This window comes from Bidens hawaiensis, unplaced genomic scaffold (genome assembly GCF_021521415.1).
Source record: "Bidens hawaiensis isolate Kalapana, Puna unplaced genomic scaffold, B.hawaiensis_p1.1 tig00057931_1, whole genome shotgun sequence".
NCBI classification, from domain to species: Eukaryota; Viridiplantae; Streptophyta; class Magnoliopsida; order Asterales; family Asteraceae; genus Bidens; species Bidens hawaiensis.
Window position 1 is genome coordinate 1 of NW_027506403.1, and position 18,404 is coordinate 18,404.

General features: G+C 34.0%; 2 protein-coding genes and 1 pseudogene across 3 annotated transcripts; 1 reads left to right on the forward strand and 2 right to left on the reverse strand.

Annotated features, from left to right (window-relative positions):
- Nucleotides 1–981: 981 nt before the first annotated feature.
- Nucleotides 982–4,376, reverse strand: LOC143617771 (tubulin alpha-5 chain-like; annotated as a pseudogene). Its single transcript, XR_013150880.1, has 5 exons — nt 4,180–4,376; nt 3,065–3,279; nt 2,792–2,991; nt 2,195–2,709; nt 982–1,458 (listed from the first exon to the last, which is right to left on the reverse strand). The product of XR_013150880.1 is annotated as a tubulin alpha-5 chain-like (transcript).
- Nucleotides 4,377–6,165: 1,789 nt separating this feature from the next.
- LOC143617775 (uncharacterized) lies at nt 6,166–9,731 on the reverse strand. The gene is made up of 11 exons (XM_077090234.1): nt 9,498–9,731; nt 8,247–8,277; nt 8,130–8,143; nt 7,970–8,020; nt 7,760–7,829; nt 7,613–7,685; nt 7,345–7,412; nt 7,129–7,252; nt 6,967–7,006; nt 6,822–6,889; nt 6,166–6,490 (listed from the first exon to the last, which is right to left on the reverse strand). The coding sequence occupies exons 1-11, from the start codon at nt 9,729–9,731 to the stop codon at nt 6,484–6,486; spliced, it is 780 nt and encodes a 259-aa protein (XP_076946349.1). The 3' UTR covers nt 6,166–6,483.
- A 2,888-nt stretch (nt 9,732–12,619) lies between these two features.
- LOC143617774 (5'-adenylylsulfate reductase-like 7) lies at nt 12,620–17,442 on the forward strand. The gene is made up of 4 exons (XM_077090233.1): nt 12,620–12,992; nt 15,187–15,368; nt 15,460–15,584; nt 16,779–17,442. The coding sequence occupies exons 1-4, from the start codon at nt 12,804–12,806 to the stop codon at nt 17,174–17,176; spliced, it is 894 nt and encodes a 297-aa protein (XP_076946348.1). The 5' UTR covers nt 12,620–12,803; the 3' UTR covers nt 17,177–17,442.
- Nucleotides 17,443–18,404: the final 962 nt, after the last annotated feature.

Below are 18,404 nucleotides of genomic sequence, written 5' to 3' on the forward strand. Positions count from 1 at the left end.
GTTCTAGAGCTAAGATGTGCCATTGAAACCCTATGTTCGGATAATTGGGTGCGACAATATTGAAAAGTGTGTTTTTATGTTTGGTGTACATGCGTATGTTAGATTTTCACAACTTGCTTAAAGACGAGTCAGCATGTCAAAAGTTTTTACGAGTTTGCTATATAAACAAAGTTATATTACTTGATCATTTGTAGAATAACTTAACCTCTACTATGATAACCTTTAGAAACTTGCTACAAAATCATAGTTGTTATTCTTAATTGTTAAAAAACTTACCAATATATTTATTTTTGAATGATAAAAATATGCATGTGGTATAAGTAGATATGGTAATATTTTAGTAAAACATTCCAATCCCACATTTGTGATCTTTATGTGATTTATACCTAAATACGTTAATCTAATATGCCCACATAATTTTCTCCTTTCACCCCACCTTTTGAAACTAGAGTTTTAGTGGAACATATTTGCTTTCAGGGTTATCAACAAAATTCGAGGTGAGGCATTTGATTAGATGCAAGATGTGCGTATAAGTATTCATCATTTCTTATATCTAACCACCAACATAACGATGCTCAAGGTGAGATTTAATGAAAATGGATTGCATACCAATACGAGCAATACTTACAAACACTCTTGCATCTGATTAAATATGTCATCTCTAATCTTTTTAAATTAGCAACGCTTAATGTGTTCTAGAGCTAAGATGTGCCATTGAAACGTTTGGGGATTTAGGATTTGAATTTTGATGTTATGATTTGTGGATTTAGGGTTTACAAGATATAAGTGTTTAAAAGAAAAGAAAAAAACAAAGAATATAACAAAATTATCAAATTATAGAAGGGGTTTGAAAAAAAGTAATAAAATTACAAGTTTTTGAAACTGAGGCAGACATTTGCACAAAATAAAAAAATAGGTACTCAAGTTGCGTAGTTGCGCAAATCAGAGGTACTAAAATGGCTTAACTCTATAAACAAAATATTTTAATCTGAAAGTGAAACCATTCTTGATAATCACTTGGTAGTTGATAGACAAAAGAATACAAGCAAACAGAAGCACACATGGTTTATTACAAATGAAAAACATAGAAAATCAATCGTCATAACTCCACACCTCTATAGTCGAAAACAAGTTATACCGCTTCAATACTCCTCATCCTCGCCCTCATCATCATCCACTCCTTCAGCACCGACTTCCTCGTAATCTTTCTCCAGAGCTGCAAGATCTTCACGGGCTTCAGAGAACTCGCCTTCCTCCATTCCTTCACCCACATACCAATGAACAAACGCCCGCTTTGAATACATCAAGTCAAACTTGTGGTCAATGCGTGAAAACACCTCGGCAACTGCTGTGTTGTTGCTGATCATGCACACTGCCCTCTGAACCTTTGCAAGATCTCCACCTGGTACAACTGTTGGTGCTTGGTAATTGATTCCACACTTGAAACCAGTCGGGCACCTGTTGTGTTATCAACCCATAATATTAACTTCATGTCCCAAATTTAACACACTAAACAGCTTAAAAAGTCACGTCATGTTTTATCTCTAATAGGTCAAACTATTTAGTAGCTTTATAACTGTAGGCTTGTAAACGAACCTAATGTTCATTGAACCATCTCATAAGCCATTAGACAGAAAGTTCGTTCATTTAATTAACGAAACGAACATGAATATGAATATAATATGAACATGAATATGAATATGAACATGAACGTTAACAAACGTTTTTTGTTTATTTAGTTAAACAAACAAACATGAACACACATCTCCTTTGTTCAATTATGTTCGTGAACATTCATTTATGTTCGTTTATGTTCATGAACTTCAACTCGTTTATGTTAGTTCATTTGCATCAATTTATTGTCGTTAATTTAGGGTTATTCATTTACGCTCGTTAATATATTCATTTAAATTTTTTAGGCGTTACAATATGGTCTAGCTTTAATAACTTTTTAAACCCAACACATAGTTGTTCACTTACAACTTTTAATTGGTTTTAGCTAAGTTATGTTTGTTCATCTATGTTAAGTTATGTTTTGTCCGTTTACGTTCGTGAACCATTTGTCTATACAGTTAACGAAAAAACACATAAACGAACACAAACACGTTCATTTTCTTAGCGAACGAACACGAACAAGAATATCCTCGTTTGTTTAGTTGTCCGTTGTTCGATTGTGGCAAACATGGTTCCTTACCAATCAACAAACTGCACAGTTCGTTTGGTTTTGATTGTTTGCTAACAGCAGCATTGACATCTTTAGGAACGACATCTCCACGGAACATCAAACAACAAGCCATATACTTTCCATGTCTAGGATCACATTTAGCCATCATGCTCGCGGGTTTCAAACACTGAATTTGTGATTTCAGGAACTGAAAGCTGCTCGTGGTAAGCTTTCTCAACCGAGATGACAGGTGCATATGAAGAAAGCATGAAATGGATACGAGGTATGGGACAAGATTGGTCTGAAACTCCGTAATATCAACATTAATGGCTCCATCAAAACGAAGGGAAGTTGTTAAAAGATGATATGACTTGAGATATCTAATCGGTTCAAGTTGGTATAAGTTGGTCTTTCAATGTCTAGTGACTTCCTGCAGATGTCATAAATGGCCTCATTATCCAAGAGCACCGCCACATCAGTATGTTCAAGCAGAGCGTGTAGGTCGAAAGAACACTGTTGTAGGGTTCAACCACTGCAGTTGAGACCTACAATTTAAACCAAAGTTTGTTAACTTGCACAAAACAATAGTTGATAAAACATCAAGTCACACAGTGTATAAAAGGGTACCTGAGGGGATGGATAGATGGTGAACCCGAGCTTTGACTTCTTTCCATAGTCAACAGACAAGCGTTCCAACAACAAGGATCCGAGACCAGAACCGGTACCTCCACCAACAGCATTGAAAGCCAAAAAGCCTTGCAATCCAGTGCAGTTATCTGCTAGCTTTCTTACTCGATCGAGACATAGATCAACAATCTCCTTACCAACTGAAAGATACAAAGATTTTTAAATATATTTTCTGACAGATGAATGAACATATCAGTGGATTCAGATATATACCTGTGTAATGACCCCTTGCAAAGTTATTAGCAGCATCTTCCTTCCCAGAAATAAGCTGCTCGGGGTGGAAAAGTTGGCGGTAAGTCCCAGTCCTGACTTCATCAATGACAGTTGGTTCAAGATCAACAAATATGGCTCTTGGAACATGCTTTCCTGAACCAGTTTCACTAAAGAAGGTATTGAATGCATCATCTGCAACGCCAGGTGAGGAGTCACTGCACAAATAAGCAAATAATCAATCTCTAAAGAATGATAGCGGCCTAATAATGCATACTAAACAACAAAAATGCAAGTTTCACATGTCTTTAATAATCAATTTATATCCCCAAACTTAGAATGCAAACAGAAGAAAAGATATAAAAGATCATGACTTGTAGCATATAACTGTTAGCATCATCACTAACACGCTTCGTTGAAATCTAGAATTTAGCGATTTACTTTCTATATATATTACTCTTAGTTAACAAAAAAGCCTCCATCAAATATACTGGAGGTCCTAGAGAATCCATCACAGATTCACAGTAAATCAAGGATCAAACTGTTACAATCACAAATCAATGCAGGAAAGAAGCATAATATGTAACTGCATTGCAATCAGAGAAGTCCACAAGTAAGTCAAGCACAGATCTCAAACTGATCTATCAAGCAGACATAAACACACATAAAATCCAAAATCACAGTTCATTTATCATAGTTCAAACAAAAACAGAGTATAAATCATACAGCATTAACATTTAACAAAACTAGAATAGTAACGATAACAAATATCTGATTCGATATGCATCTGGAAGAATCTATCACAGATTATTCAGAGTAACTGCATTACATTCAAATAAGTCTACAAGTAAGTCAACCACAAGTCAAACAGTCAACCCGTACAGTTCAATTATCATCAAAATCCACATGAAGCTTCAGATCCGTAACCTAAATCAATTCAAAACACCTCTAATCATATAAATTTGTTTCCGGTAACGTAAAAACCCTAACGCACACATCACAAGGAATTCAGATCTATCAAGTCACACGCTAACAACATTTCAGAGTAGGAATCATACAGCATCAACATTTAACAGCACTATAACATAAAACGAACGGAAATTTAGAGAAAAACAAACCTAGGCATCATGCCGTCAGGCTGAATGCCGTGTTCGAGGCAGTAAAGCTCCCAGCATGAGTTTCCTACTTGAATTCCGGCTTGACCGATGTGTATGCTTATGATTTCTCTCATCTCTCTGTGCTTCAATGAATCACTACGATCTGTGTAGGTTACAAATGCTGATCGATGATGGAGTGAGGTGGAAATATAGTCGAGAAGATATTATTATTATTATTATTATTATTATTATTATTCCGATAGCAAGTGTGGGTGGGTCCTACCAACTTCCGCCAGCCTTTCATCCGGCCCCAGCCGGCTGGCTCATTATTACCATTTTGCCCCTTCTTTTGGAGAAAATAGAAATTCAAGTCCTTCACATCATTGATTAAAAGTAGTGGAAGCAAGTAGTAAAGGCAGTTCGGTTATTGAGGTTCAATCATAGTTATGGAAGATTGCTTAACCATCACCATAAATGAATAGTCAATTAACCATAGGTTGGTAAAACGTCGGTTAGGGTCCGTTTCAATTACGGCAGCTTGTTGTCCGGTTACACCTGCCATGATATTGTAATTTTTATCATTTTGAGTAATGAAAAAAAAGTATTGTTCAATGTATTATTTTTTTATGTAGTTGAAAATTGTTCAGTTATGGTGTTCCAAGATCAAAGAAGTTTCAAAGTTGAAATATATCGGTTTCAAGCTTGATTATGGTGTTCCAAGAATCCAAGCTACGTTATAAACAATTGTGGTATTAATTTTAATGCTCAAAGCTACAAATGGAAGTGTAAAAGATGGAAATACTGAAATAGAGGTATACAATTTGAAAAAACATAAACATATAATATCAGTTTGTTTCGGTTAACGAAGACAAATTAGTTGTAACCATATCAATTGGTCAGTTAATCAGATTCACTTAACCGTAACCATCAGTTTTGTTATAGTTAACTTCGGTTAACCGTTCGATTTTCGGTCAAGGTTTGGTTTTTGCTAACCCTTAGGAAGTACTATACGATACGATTAAATTGTGAACCCAATTTTTTTTTTTTTTTTGAAACTCCAATTGTGAACCCAATTAATTTATTAAAATGTGCATTATTTTCTTTTTTTTGTTGCTATAACGTTTGATTCAAAAATATGGACTTAGGTGTAAAATATGAGCAAGCAAGGAATCAATGGCACATGGTAGACTGCTTGTTGAGTACTATGCATTATTGTGACCTAAGAAAATATATAGATATGGTTCAAGTCGCGTGATATTTATTACCATTAGATATTTTTTGTTTCGATATAATAATAGTATATTATTACTTTTATATCAAGTTAGGGTAATGGTACATTTTATGGGAAAATTGAAGGATCTTTTCTCATTCTTGGTTAATAACACATATTTTATTTTTAGTTGGTCGTTCAATAAAAAAAATTCTGATAAAGCATTTAGTTTTTGTCTTAGAATGCGTTTTGCTTTTGATACAAGGGTTTTGTCTCACTAATTGATTTCTAATCATTGATTTGTTCATGAATTGTGTTTTTTAATTATATATATTGAGGCAATCCAGCGGTAATGGACTGATGGTGAGTGACGGTTAATGTCAATATACAATTTACACATTCAAACACATTTATACAACAAGGTTTTAAAGTTTTTATATTTCTAACATAATCATATAATAAACACGTTCATGCAAATAGTAGAAAATGATCAATGTGAAATTTGTTAGGTCATTTCATACGTTATAGTGATTTGATAATGATAGAAACATCAGTATCGTACAAATCGATCATTGGGCGTTTGTAATGATTGGCATGAGTTATTTGTCTAAGCAATTTGTACTTCATGAATCTTTACATCGAGCTTAAGCCTTTCATCTCACACTAACATTCCAAGATTCATTCTAGTTGAGAAAGGATACTAAAGGATAAAGTCTATATTGATGTGGATCAACTCGCACGAAAGAATCAGTCAGTGAGATCCGCCAAACGTCTCACAAAGGTGTGGGTATTTTGAAGTGATAAAAGAGTTTAATTTAAGCAGAATGTTAACTAAAGTACAAAAGAGTTCACCACAAAATTTAATCACACTCAAATTGTTTGGCCATCGGTTGATTCATAGGCGTCAAAACTGCCACCTTTAATTTAAGCTTATTAATATCTTCTGAGCTAAATGAGAAGATGGAACAAGAAAAGCTTACTCCTTCATGAATGACGATTTTAGCTAAAAAAATATGTCCATCGTTGGTGAATAAATGCCTGTTCGATTTTCATATCTATATCTTCTTATATATTATGCTTTTGCAATGGCGTTGATAGAGCCATGAAGAGCGACCTCAAGCCCTGTTGAGAGACGATAGAAAATGTAATTAGACATCGTCATTCACTTTATAGGTCATAATTAATAATAATTGATAATTATATAAGTGAACACTATACTCTTTGGTAAATTGACTTCATTGATTTGGCATATTTCTTAGAAAAAAAATCAGTTTATAGTACTCTCTACATGGTTCATGTGAAAGGGTAAGAGAGATTAAGTTTATATGATACAGTGTACAACTATATATAGAAATAGATCCAAGAACCCTAACCATTAAATAACAAATATAATATCACTAATTTGGTAGAATAATAATACAAATGTGCAGGCTTTAACAGGATACGAACGCACCTGCTTATGTATGAATCGTCGGTAGTATCAATAAGTATCTTATCACCTGTAATAACATGAGGCGGTACCTACCAATAATTCATAAGAATTAAATAAAAACTCGACCATATGAAAGGCATAACATTTTCAATATGTATAATCTTACCTCTACTCTAACGCCATTGTCCAGTAATACCTTTTTGGTACTGTTGCAAAGATATCTCAACATTAAAAGGTAAATATAGATGAAAGAATGTTGCATTTTTTCTATCAATGATTAATTTAAATTTAACAAAAAGTTTGTAAGGAAGATGAAGAAGAAATATACTGTGGGGTAGCTCCCATGCCCTTCATAGGGACTTGTGCTTCCATCACCGTACATGTAACTCGTTTTGGTACCGATGCTGACATTGGCCTATCGTTAAAAAGTTCCACCGAGACAGTTATATCGTCTGTTTATCATAAAACATGTTTTAATAAAAATAAATTGTTGAAAATAATAAAAATAAGTATTATAAGATAGATGTTTATGTTAGTTCATCACCTTTTAAATATGCAAGAGAGTTGCCAAATAGGTGCTTCGGTACATCCAATTGCACAAATGTATTAGGCCTAATACAAACAAGAATATGTAAATATAGTAAACTGGTCATAATTGCCACCTTTAATTAAAGATTAACAATCTATTCGGAGCTAAATGGGAAAATTAAACAAAAACTTTCGAGAGCGCTGCAAATTTGGCGTCTACAGACGAGACGGCTATGATCTGAGTAAAGGTAGCTAAATGGGATAATTAAACAAGAAAAACTTACTCCATTAGCACAACCGTATCGGTTTCTTCATCAGTGTACAGATAAGTGTAAGATTTGGCTTCAACAAATATTTCTGCATCAAAGACCACAAATCATTGTAAAACATCTTCCATGTTCAAATAAAACCAGAAATTAACAAATGCATACTTTCAACTGTCTCATCTGTGCGAAACCTTTCATTCACTTTGTTTCCACTATCAACATCACGAAGCTCAACCTATTGATAACAAGAAAGTTAGAATATATGAATGACGAATAAAGTAAAATTAAAGCACATACATCAGGTTTTCAATATCTTCAAGAAGATTGAATTCATGAAAACGAAGAATCACAAATTAAGACATAAAAAAACTTAACCTGTATGATAGCGCCTCCTCTTCCTTGAGTTGAGTGTTGTGCTTTCACAACCTAGATCATGATCAAAATGGTCAATAAGAGAGGTAAAATTTTAACATATACGTCAAAAAGAGTTAACTCAAGTAAAATTACTTGATTGGCGTTAAACAAAAAACATTACCTGGTAAACTTTTCCTGAAGCGGACGAATGCCACCAAACAAGGTTGAAGCAATTCAGTGAGTCTATAATCAGATTGTTGTTGGTGTTTGTAGAAGTAAATATAAAATTAAGACAAACCTTTTCTTTCAATGACGTTTCCTGGTCTCACCTGCACACAATTACGAACCGGCATTATAATCTGATCAGCTTATAACAAAACTTAGCAACCATATATCTTCACTGTTCGAAAATTTCAATAGTAAGGCCACTGATTTGAATTTTTTAATAACTAAAGTTTCTCGATTTTGAGGACTCATTCAGGTCTTTTATGCAGTATTGTAAACATCACTAGGTGCTGGTCAGGCGGCAGGGTACCAACAAGTGATTAGAACTTAGAAGGAATTAATTGGATTGGAACTTTTATATGTAATTTTTCAAAGTTACAGGATAGGTTCCACCGAAAACCATCTTTAACTTGAAAACTTGTGAAAACCACCTTAAAACAGTACCTTTTTTTCATTCTTTTCATATGTTATTAATATTTGTCAAAAACAAAAATAAATTTAAAAAAAAAAAGTATGTAGATCGAGGAGTACATATATGGGTCTTGCGAAGTATATATATGTATCTTATAAGGGGTAAATATATGTAGACTAAGACCTACATATATGTACTTTCGCAATCTACATCAATTTTTTTAATTTCTTTTTTGGTTGTGGTAAAGATTAATAACATATAAAAAAAATTTAAAAGTTAGTGTTTAAAATTGGTTTTCATGAGCTTTCAAGTATCTTAGTGATTTTTATTTGAACCCTCCCCTATATAAGTTCACATAAATACTTCAAAGTTTACATAGTATGGTTCAAACATAAACAATGAAACGTAACCATGACAAATTAATGAAGAAAAGAATCAAACATTAACAAATTAGTTCATAGATCGGGTCGGGGACTCAGGTTCGTTAACGGGTTAAAACCAAGGGCCTATTTGGAGCGATTTTAACCACCTTTGATCGATTAACGATTTGTTGGTCCGTTTAGGTGAAATCTCATTGGTAGCTTACAAATTTCTAATCGCGATTTTTACAACACTGCTTTTATGAGAAATTGCATCAGTGAAATCATGAAAGTAGTCATTTACTCATTTGAGAATTCATTGTATCAAGATGCTATAAACATATATGATGCATACAAATTTAATTTCAGGAATGCAACAATTTCAACCTTAAATCAGTGGACTTAACAGAAGCCTCATAAAGAAGAGTTCAATTTGCAGGCTGCCTTATTTAATAAAAACTAATAATCATACAAACTATTAAACTAAAAAACGATTTATTTTAAACTTTTAATCAACGAAACCAAATCATTTTAATTAAGAGAAAGAACTTGCATCGGAGCCACGTGCTTTGGCGAATCGAATCTGATTGGCGGACCACGGGACGGACAGAAGTTGGCGGTACGGACGGAAACGGTCGGCGGAGTAAATCGACGGCTCGGAATGTGTTACAGAGGTGGTGTTGTGGTGTGTAGAGATCATTACGGAGTAGTTACGAATTGAAGAAGAGTAAAGTGTTGTGATAAGACGAGTAAGTTTAGCTTTCGCTGATACGATGACGGCTCTCATGGTGGTGACGGTGAGAAGCTCCGGCGACTAGTGGCGTTAGATCGGAGCCGCATCAGGGTTTATTTTATTAATGTTTTTATTTTCACTATTTTTATAATGGTATTCGTCTTCTCATGCGGAAAAAACTCTCATCTAAGCCAACGTTTACCTGAAGGCACGACAACGTGTTGAGATAAATCATGTTCAATTAAAGGATCGAACTAGTGATCGCCGTTTACTGTTTAATCGGTCATAGTCACTTGGTGCCGCCAAAACAAAATGGTGGGAGTCAGGAATCGAACCTAGGTTTAATAATTTATGTTTTATTAACGGTTAGTGTCTGATGATTCTTGTAACTTTTAGTTTTGTTGTTGAGAGCGATCATGTCCTAATGGGGAGGCTTCTATGGTTCTGGTGATGCCGTTAATACACATATGCATATAGGTGTAAAGTGTAGACAACATAAGTTACTTAGAGATTGACTCGTTTTGTTAATCTAAATTAGTATAATAAGAATTAGCAATGAGTTTCTAAAATCACAAGAAAGTTAGAATATATGAATGATTTCATTAAAACAAAGAATCACAAATTAAAACATAGAAAGATTTAACGTGTATGATAGCACCTCCTCTTCCTTAAGTCGAGTGTTGTGCTTTCACAACCTAGATGATGGTCAAATTGGTCAATGCGAGAGATACAAATTTTGACACGTTACTTCTTATAAAACTAACTGGAACATTAACAAAAGCATTACCTGGTAAACTTTTCCTGAAGCGGATGAATGCCACCAAACAAGGTAGAAGCAGTTCAATGAGTCAATAATCAGGTCTTTGTTGATGTTTATATAAGTAAAAATAAAATTAACACGAATCTTTGTTTTGATTATCGATCTCTTCTTCATTTTGATTTTTGATCTCTTTTGTCTCTCCATTGTCGTTGTCATCATATATCGTAGTAAAATTGTATTCCCACTTGATATTGATACTCTTAAGTCTTCTTAGTTGGTAACAATATAGTTATTGTTGTGTCATATGTTGAGATTGATAAGGCGCTAATTGTTATCATTGGTGAATGATTAAAAAGAGATGGAGGTGGCTTTTCACCTCATGTGTGCGTTTTGACGACGGATTTGAGAATTTAAAGTTAATTGTTGTCGAAAGTCATAGTCTCTTTTTTTAAAACTTGTCCCATGTGTGTACACATAGTTGGATTCAACAAACTTGTTACACTAGAAAAATGATGTCAGGGTATGTTTGTCTATCAAAAGAAGAAGTAATATAGTAACTTTGTACAAATTTAACTGCCTTTTAACAAAAACTAGTGTTAAAACTATACTAGGTCATTAATGAAATGTTGCAAATCTTATCAATGTAACATTTTTTTAAAAAAAATAGACATTTAAAATGTTACTTCTTATCAAACCAAGTGAGCACTAACCTACTGAAAATCGACGAAATTGAACCAATATCAACTGAAAACTAAATTAATCAATAATCGGTTATATGTTAATTTTTGTACCATTGGTTAACTTAAATGAACCGAACCATTCATATTTTCATATACTTTTAGCTTTTATAACTTAATTTCATGTATTTAATGTTTTATACCACCATTTCATGTTTATATACCTATGTTTCATGTTTTAATATATTCATTTTATGTATTTATATTTTATACCTTAATTTTATTTATTTATGCATCAATTTCCAGTATTTCTAAGTAACTTAATTTATTTTCCAAGTTTAATTTTGGTTAGTAACCGAAAATAACCGAACCGAACCGAATACCAATAAATTAACTAAAGAAACTGAACCAATTAACAAATGATCCAGTTAATTTGGTTGAGGTTAATGACCGAATTATGCATACTTATTTGTGTTTATGCGACTATTAACTATGTGTGTACTTAAATATTTAATATTCAATAAATAATAAATAAGCCGAGTTCATGTTGAATATGAGCTAAAGTTTATTAACAAGTGAACGTGAAGTTCAAGCTTTAAAAATAAAGTCAAGCCCTTACAAAGTAAACAAGACTATGTCAAACTCAGATAAGCTTACACCCATACATAAAGTAGTGATATATCCTCGTAAGTTTTATCAAGAAAAGCATTATTATAAGTACTTTAATAAAAATCGATCCATTTATAAAAGGATCCTCGCCTACAATTTTTGTATATTCAAGTTAACCTAACCTTCAAATGTTAAATGCCCTTCCACTGGGATCTTTTGGACATGTATAATTAACTTTAAACTGTCATGTAAAATGAAAGTCACAATTTCAAGTTGTGATAAACAGTTTTTTTACCTTTAAGAAATGCAAGATAAGAATAGACACATCATGAATTCATGATAAGTTAACCTAAAACACTTCTTGAAACAGTTCTAGTCATGGAAACACACTTTCTTAGAAACATAGGAACATGTACGTCAATCAAAATTGGTCCTATACCTTATTGACTTGCTCATGCGGAAGGCTCATACACCGTGTTTGAAAAAAATACAGTACACCTAGCTATGTGCTATGTGTTAACTATAAAGTACTAGTTAAAGCGACAAGCATTGAGGCTTTAGCAAGCTCACCCTTAACTAAGGCAATATAATTTTAACTAATATTTAAATAAATTAAAGAGAAATATAAATAGATGTGTGTTTCAACGCATGTTTGCAGTTTATATGTGACCGGTGAAAAGAAGTTGATCTCACCCACCCAAAGTGACAAAAGCGTTTAGGGGATTGCGCCAATAGCACCAACGCTAACCACTAGGCAGCCAGAGTGTCGGGTCGTCGGATCCATATCCAAGTCATTAAGCTACCTTATTAGTCGCCGCCATCGTCAATTACCCACATCTTTCCGAGCCCTAATTTCCAGCAAAAAACACAATCAATCCATCAATCAATCAATCAATCCTTTTCTCAATTCAATTCATCACCAAACACCATCCAATTCGTCCGTAACCAAGCCTTAATTTCCCCCAATTTTATTCACAAAAAGAAGATAATCGTATACATATAGATCGCAACGTATCTTATTAAATTCGTGTGCTGGACTTTACAAATTTGAGAATCAGGATAATCATATCTCGATTGAATATGACGTCACCGATGAAATATTATTACGCCTTCTGTATGCTTATTATCATTATTATTATTATGTTGCCGATTTCGTCTTACGCTTCATCATCATCAACATCATCGTTGGTATCGCCTCGAACGACGACGTTTCTTCGTGATCTGCAGCTTCAATGCCCTACGAATGTTATGTACACGTGGCCAATCGAGGTACGTTCATCTCAGTTATGATATATATTTTCTGTATCAAGAAATTGATAGTTATCACTTTTTTCTATTAGATTGTGTATATGTGTGCGTATATGATTGCATATAGTTGTTCGATCATGATGATAATAACTGATAAAAATAATTTTAGGGTGTTTATATTATCTTGATATTACTAGACGGTGGAGAACAAGGGTTATCGATCGGGCTCGAGAATAGATAACAGCGTGACGTAGAAGTATAGAACTATAGAACAAATATTGTCAACTGATAACTTATCGCTAGGTGCTAGTCGGGTGCTGGGGTAGGGATTAGCGCTTAATAGGGATTGGAATTTATATGCAATTTTTCAAATATACATATATATACCAAGTTCTACATATAAGTTTTTTGGTTTTGACTAATTTTGACCAAATAGCGTTTAATCGGCAACTAGTCGGTGGGGTACCGACTAGGGAGTAATCGTCACCTAGTCGGGATTTTTACAACCATGCTGATAAGGAAGCAAGCAGCTACCGTGTATCATTCATGATGATCTTCGTGGTGTGCAATGGTTTCTTTATGAATGACGAATGAAGTTTTATATTTTGAATGTTAAATTAAGTTTTAGAAATACCTACATGTTATTAAACATAGGGGTTAGATGTTGCTTATTTTGTTTGTTACGCATTCACAACCATATAATAATATAGAATATAACAAATCTGAACATCCTTCACATATTTCCTGGCTTCCCGCATTCTCAAAGATTCAGATAGTGTCAAGTTTAAGTTTTTGGTCACTCAACATTCCTCCTTAGTTGAAAAGAACTTGTTACCAAGCTCTTTGGCTAAGTCTATTGCCTTTATATCATTGGGGCGTTGATAAGTACCGAAAATCGAAAGCTTAGAATTAAGATAAACAACCTGATTTGAGACGGGCTAAATCTCCACTTACAAGGTGTAAACCTAGATTGATAAAAACATCGACATAGAAACAAACGAAGAACAAACTAGTAATAGTAATCCTGATAAACGCTGTAAATTCTGTGGATCAGTTTGGGCTGGGCGGGAATTAAAAACTAGCATTTAGCCAACCAAGTGATTCAATCTGGTTGGGTTGGACCTTTCATTTCTTCAGGAATGTTTGTATATGTATCAGGGTACGCTACCATCATTTTGAAAATCTTTGGTTTTGACCTTGGAATGCTTATAGAGATAAGATCCTCATGTTCGTTGGAGAGGTCAACGCTATTGGTTGAACTAAGGTTTTTATTTCATACTCCAATCGTCGTATCCTTGCAATCTAAGACTGTTGTGAAGTTTGTGGTAGTGCGCCGCGCACACACTACTTTTGGTTTTCGGGTTGATCTTTTTTTCTATATTAAGATTGGTTCTATTTCTACCTGAATAGGCGAATACTCTACTTTCGAACTCACTGTTTATAGCTCTCATGAGTCATGCCACTGCGTGCCCTTTTCTTGCCAAAATATAACATGAAAGAGTGTAAAAAGAGAAGAAAAGAAAATACTTCATTTTGTACTATTATCGTGTACCTTTTGTACACGTTTTGCATATTTACAGGTCAAAATCTGTCTCATGTACCCATCATTAAGCTCGTATCTGTAAGTGTACGATAATTCTTATGAACACAACTCTTTGACTCTTGCTAATTGATTTTGATTTGACGAACAAAGAGGCTATTCATAACCCTTATCTAATGAAAACATCAATGATCAATGGTTATCTTTAACTCTGGGATTATGGCTTTCTTTTCTAAGGAAGTATCTTTACTGGCTCTATCTCACTGGGTTGCAGATTACTTTATTCTCTAAACTCTTTGGTTTAGACTTTTGAATGTTCATTAGAGAAGTCAACTTAATTGGTTGGCTTTCTTATGTTGAGGTTTTGGTCTCTCGTCAATGATGAAAAGGAAATCAATGCATACATATCATAAACAAAATGACAAAACAAATATATTGTAAATATGAAGATCTTACGATTATACGAATACCTATTGATTGCATAACGAGCCTTTTGAGACAACTGTCACCAGTAAGTGGGACTTTGGAAATATTATATTAAATGTCACTAGTAAGTGGGACTGTAGAACATTGATACTATAACTATTATGTGTCATCAGTTAACTTTTCTGTCAGTATATCTGTTTTATAAACTTATGGAACCTAAATTTTATGTTAATGTTATTCTATCTGCAGATGAATGGGGACTCTCTTGACAAGCTTTTGAGCTCCAATCAAATGAACACATATGTGGCTATTTTGTTCTATGCTTCTTGGTGCCCATTTTCAAGAAACTTTCAACCGAAGTTTGATGCCCTCAGTTCGATGTTTCCACAAATCAAGCATGTGAGGGTTGAACAATCTTCAGTTCAACCAATGTAAGTTATTGCATTAAATCACCTTTTATTTAACAAATTATGCCCTTAGTCAGACCTACTCACCTTAATTTTGTAATAATGATCGTTACAGTATTTTCTCGAAACATGGAATTCATAGTGTTCCTACGGTTTTATTAGTCAATCAAACAGCCAGAATGCGGTTTCATGGCTCGAAAGATCTACATGCATTTGTTCACTTCTATCAAAAAGCTACTGGTACGTTTTCTGGATAGAATTTTGGTCAAATGTGACATTTACTATTCTTCATAGCGTGTAAACGAGCAGGGTTTGAGCTCACCAAAACTCGAGCTCGGCTTGTAATATTTTCTTTAAACGTTTATTGTTTAGTGATTATTTAGTTATGTTATTTATATTTTTTTATGGTTACTTATATAGTTATATGTATATTTATAAGAATAAATTACACTATTTGTTCTTTAGGTATATAGAAAATTTCAGGTTTCGTCCTTAAACTAAGGAAATAACAAAGTTGTCCTTTATGTTCAAAATTGTTTACGCATTTCGTCCTTTCCCCTAACATGCGTTAGTTTTGTGTGTTAAGTCCAGTCATGTGCATTTTCTTTTCTAGGGACTATTTGTGTAATTAACTTAAAGATGGGCATGGGCCCACCGCTTTATAAAAGAACTTTAAAACAAATTTTTCTCACTCTCTCTAATTACACAAATAATCCCTGAAAGGGTGAATGGACTGAACTCCCCTCACTCCCCTCACCCTCTCTAATTATACAAATTTTTCTCACTCTCTCTAATTACACATATTTTTTTAGTTAAAGGACGAACCTGAAATTTTCTATGTACGTAAAGATTGAAAGTGTTATTTTTTCTATTTATAATTATAACTTTTATCTATAACATAATATATATTATTTAATTATTTAATAATTATTTTATGTATAATTATTATAATGTGAATATATATTAAGAGCATGTTTGGGATTGAGTTTAAAAATAGCTTATCGGCTTATTGGCTTTTTCAAAAAGCCATTTTGAAAAGCCAGTATTTGGGGCTTTTAGAAAACTGTTTTTTGACCATTTTAAAAAGCTACAATAAAAAAGGATTTTTGTAATGGCCAAACTTTTTTAAGTTATATAGGCTTTTTGAAAAAGCCAATTAGGTGTTTTCAAACTCAATCCCAAACATGCTCTAAGTAAAAGTTATACAAATGATAGCCTCATGAGTCTAGTCAATCTCGATGTTTGAAGCTCGGGCTCGGGCTCAGGCTCAGGCATGAGCTTGTTTGTTAAATGAACTTCAATATAAGTCCGAGCTCGCTTAAGCTCGACTTGTAATAAGCTTTTTGTGAGCTGGGTCAATTATTTCATGAGTGGCTCTGCTCCTTTACATATTTATAATTATTGTTTACATATTAAATTATGATGTTATTGCAGGACTTGAGCCAGCAATGGACTTAACCAAAGACCCAATCATCTTCCCAGAAAACAAATCAATAATTTCTGAATCACACAACAAATACCAGCTGAAGAACATGATCACAAGGGAACCCTATCTCGTCTTCTCCATTCTCTTCCTCCTTTTAAAGACACTTTTATACCTCTATCCAAACATGATATCCAACATTATCGCGCTCTGGCTTGCAAGCATCCCACATTTGAATCTTTCAATCTTTGGTGAATCAAGACAGCTTTTGGCTCGTGGTCTTCAATTAGTCGACTTCAAAAGGGTATTTAACAAGCTTAAGCTCGTTAGAAGTGCCCGTGCATGGACTTCATCATTGGCTTCATTTTCGTTTTGCAAGGCGTTTTCATTTAGAGCACCACGAGGGTGAAAGTATGATGGGATTACGAAAACATGTTTTGGGTTTGTGGCTTAGGGTAGAGGTGTTTGTAAATTTGAGAACAAAGTTTAATGTGTTTTTTGTATATTACAGTATGTGTTAGTAAGCAATGATCCAAAACTGATTAGGTTTCGGGTAATGCAGTTTGGTCTTTCACATGTAACCGTTTTGAATAATTGCCCAGTGTTTTTGGGATGTTTGTTTATAACATACGCTGAATGTTAAAGTTGAAATTTTATTATTATGATGTAAGTTTTAACCAAGCTTTAACTTATGATGGGTGTATATAGTCGCTGCTTGTATTCTTTTCCCTGGTGGCTAATCTTGGACTTCAAGTGACTAACCACCACAAACAGCCACCGACAACCAACAACAACCGCATGCCTTGATTCAATCACAAAGCTAGAAAATATAACATTACGACCATAATCAAGTTGCATAACAACACTTCATATATATGAATGTAGACTATACGAAGTCCTAGTCGCTATAATTCTACAAGGAGCTTTTGAAAAATCTAAAGAAAACTTACTAGTTTAGTGTCCCTTGCTCATGTGACTCATGCTTCCATTTACATAATCTTGTGCAAATAAGACTCATCTTCTAAAATCTACGATAACTAATATATCTTTTAGAGATGTTTTCAAACTTGTGACAAGGTTTTTCAATGATGTTGTGAGATTGGAGTGTTTTGGGGCTTCAATATTGTTTTGGGACCACCTAGAATGGTGTAAGTTCACCGTTCAGATAATATCACTATTGAAAGTGTATAGAATACATTAAGAGGTTTTGATTAGAATAAAAAATAATGAGGTGACAAGTGATAATTTTTTATTATCGTATAGGGACAGAGGGTTATCTATCACCTAAAGTTACTACAAATACCATGCAACTTCAAAAACATTTCTATAGAAAATTATAGGAATATATGGGATAACTTAGAGACAAAGCTACAAGCCTACAACCATCCACTTCTTGAGTTATTTCAGTTTGGCAATCATGATCAATTTGAGGTATGAAGAGGTAGGTCCCAGCAGAGACCAGTTGGTCCCGCAAGACTCACCTTGAATAGGGACGTCTGCGCAAAGGCCATCTACTCCCGCAGGACCCACCATGCTCATAGAATCTTACGCGCAGTACGCAAGCTGTACACGCAGGGAAAGCCTCCCAATGGTGAAGTACCCCGCCTGTTCCCGCAGTTGCGGATACAAACCATCAG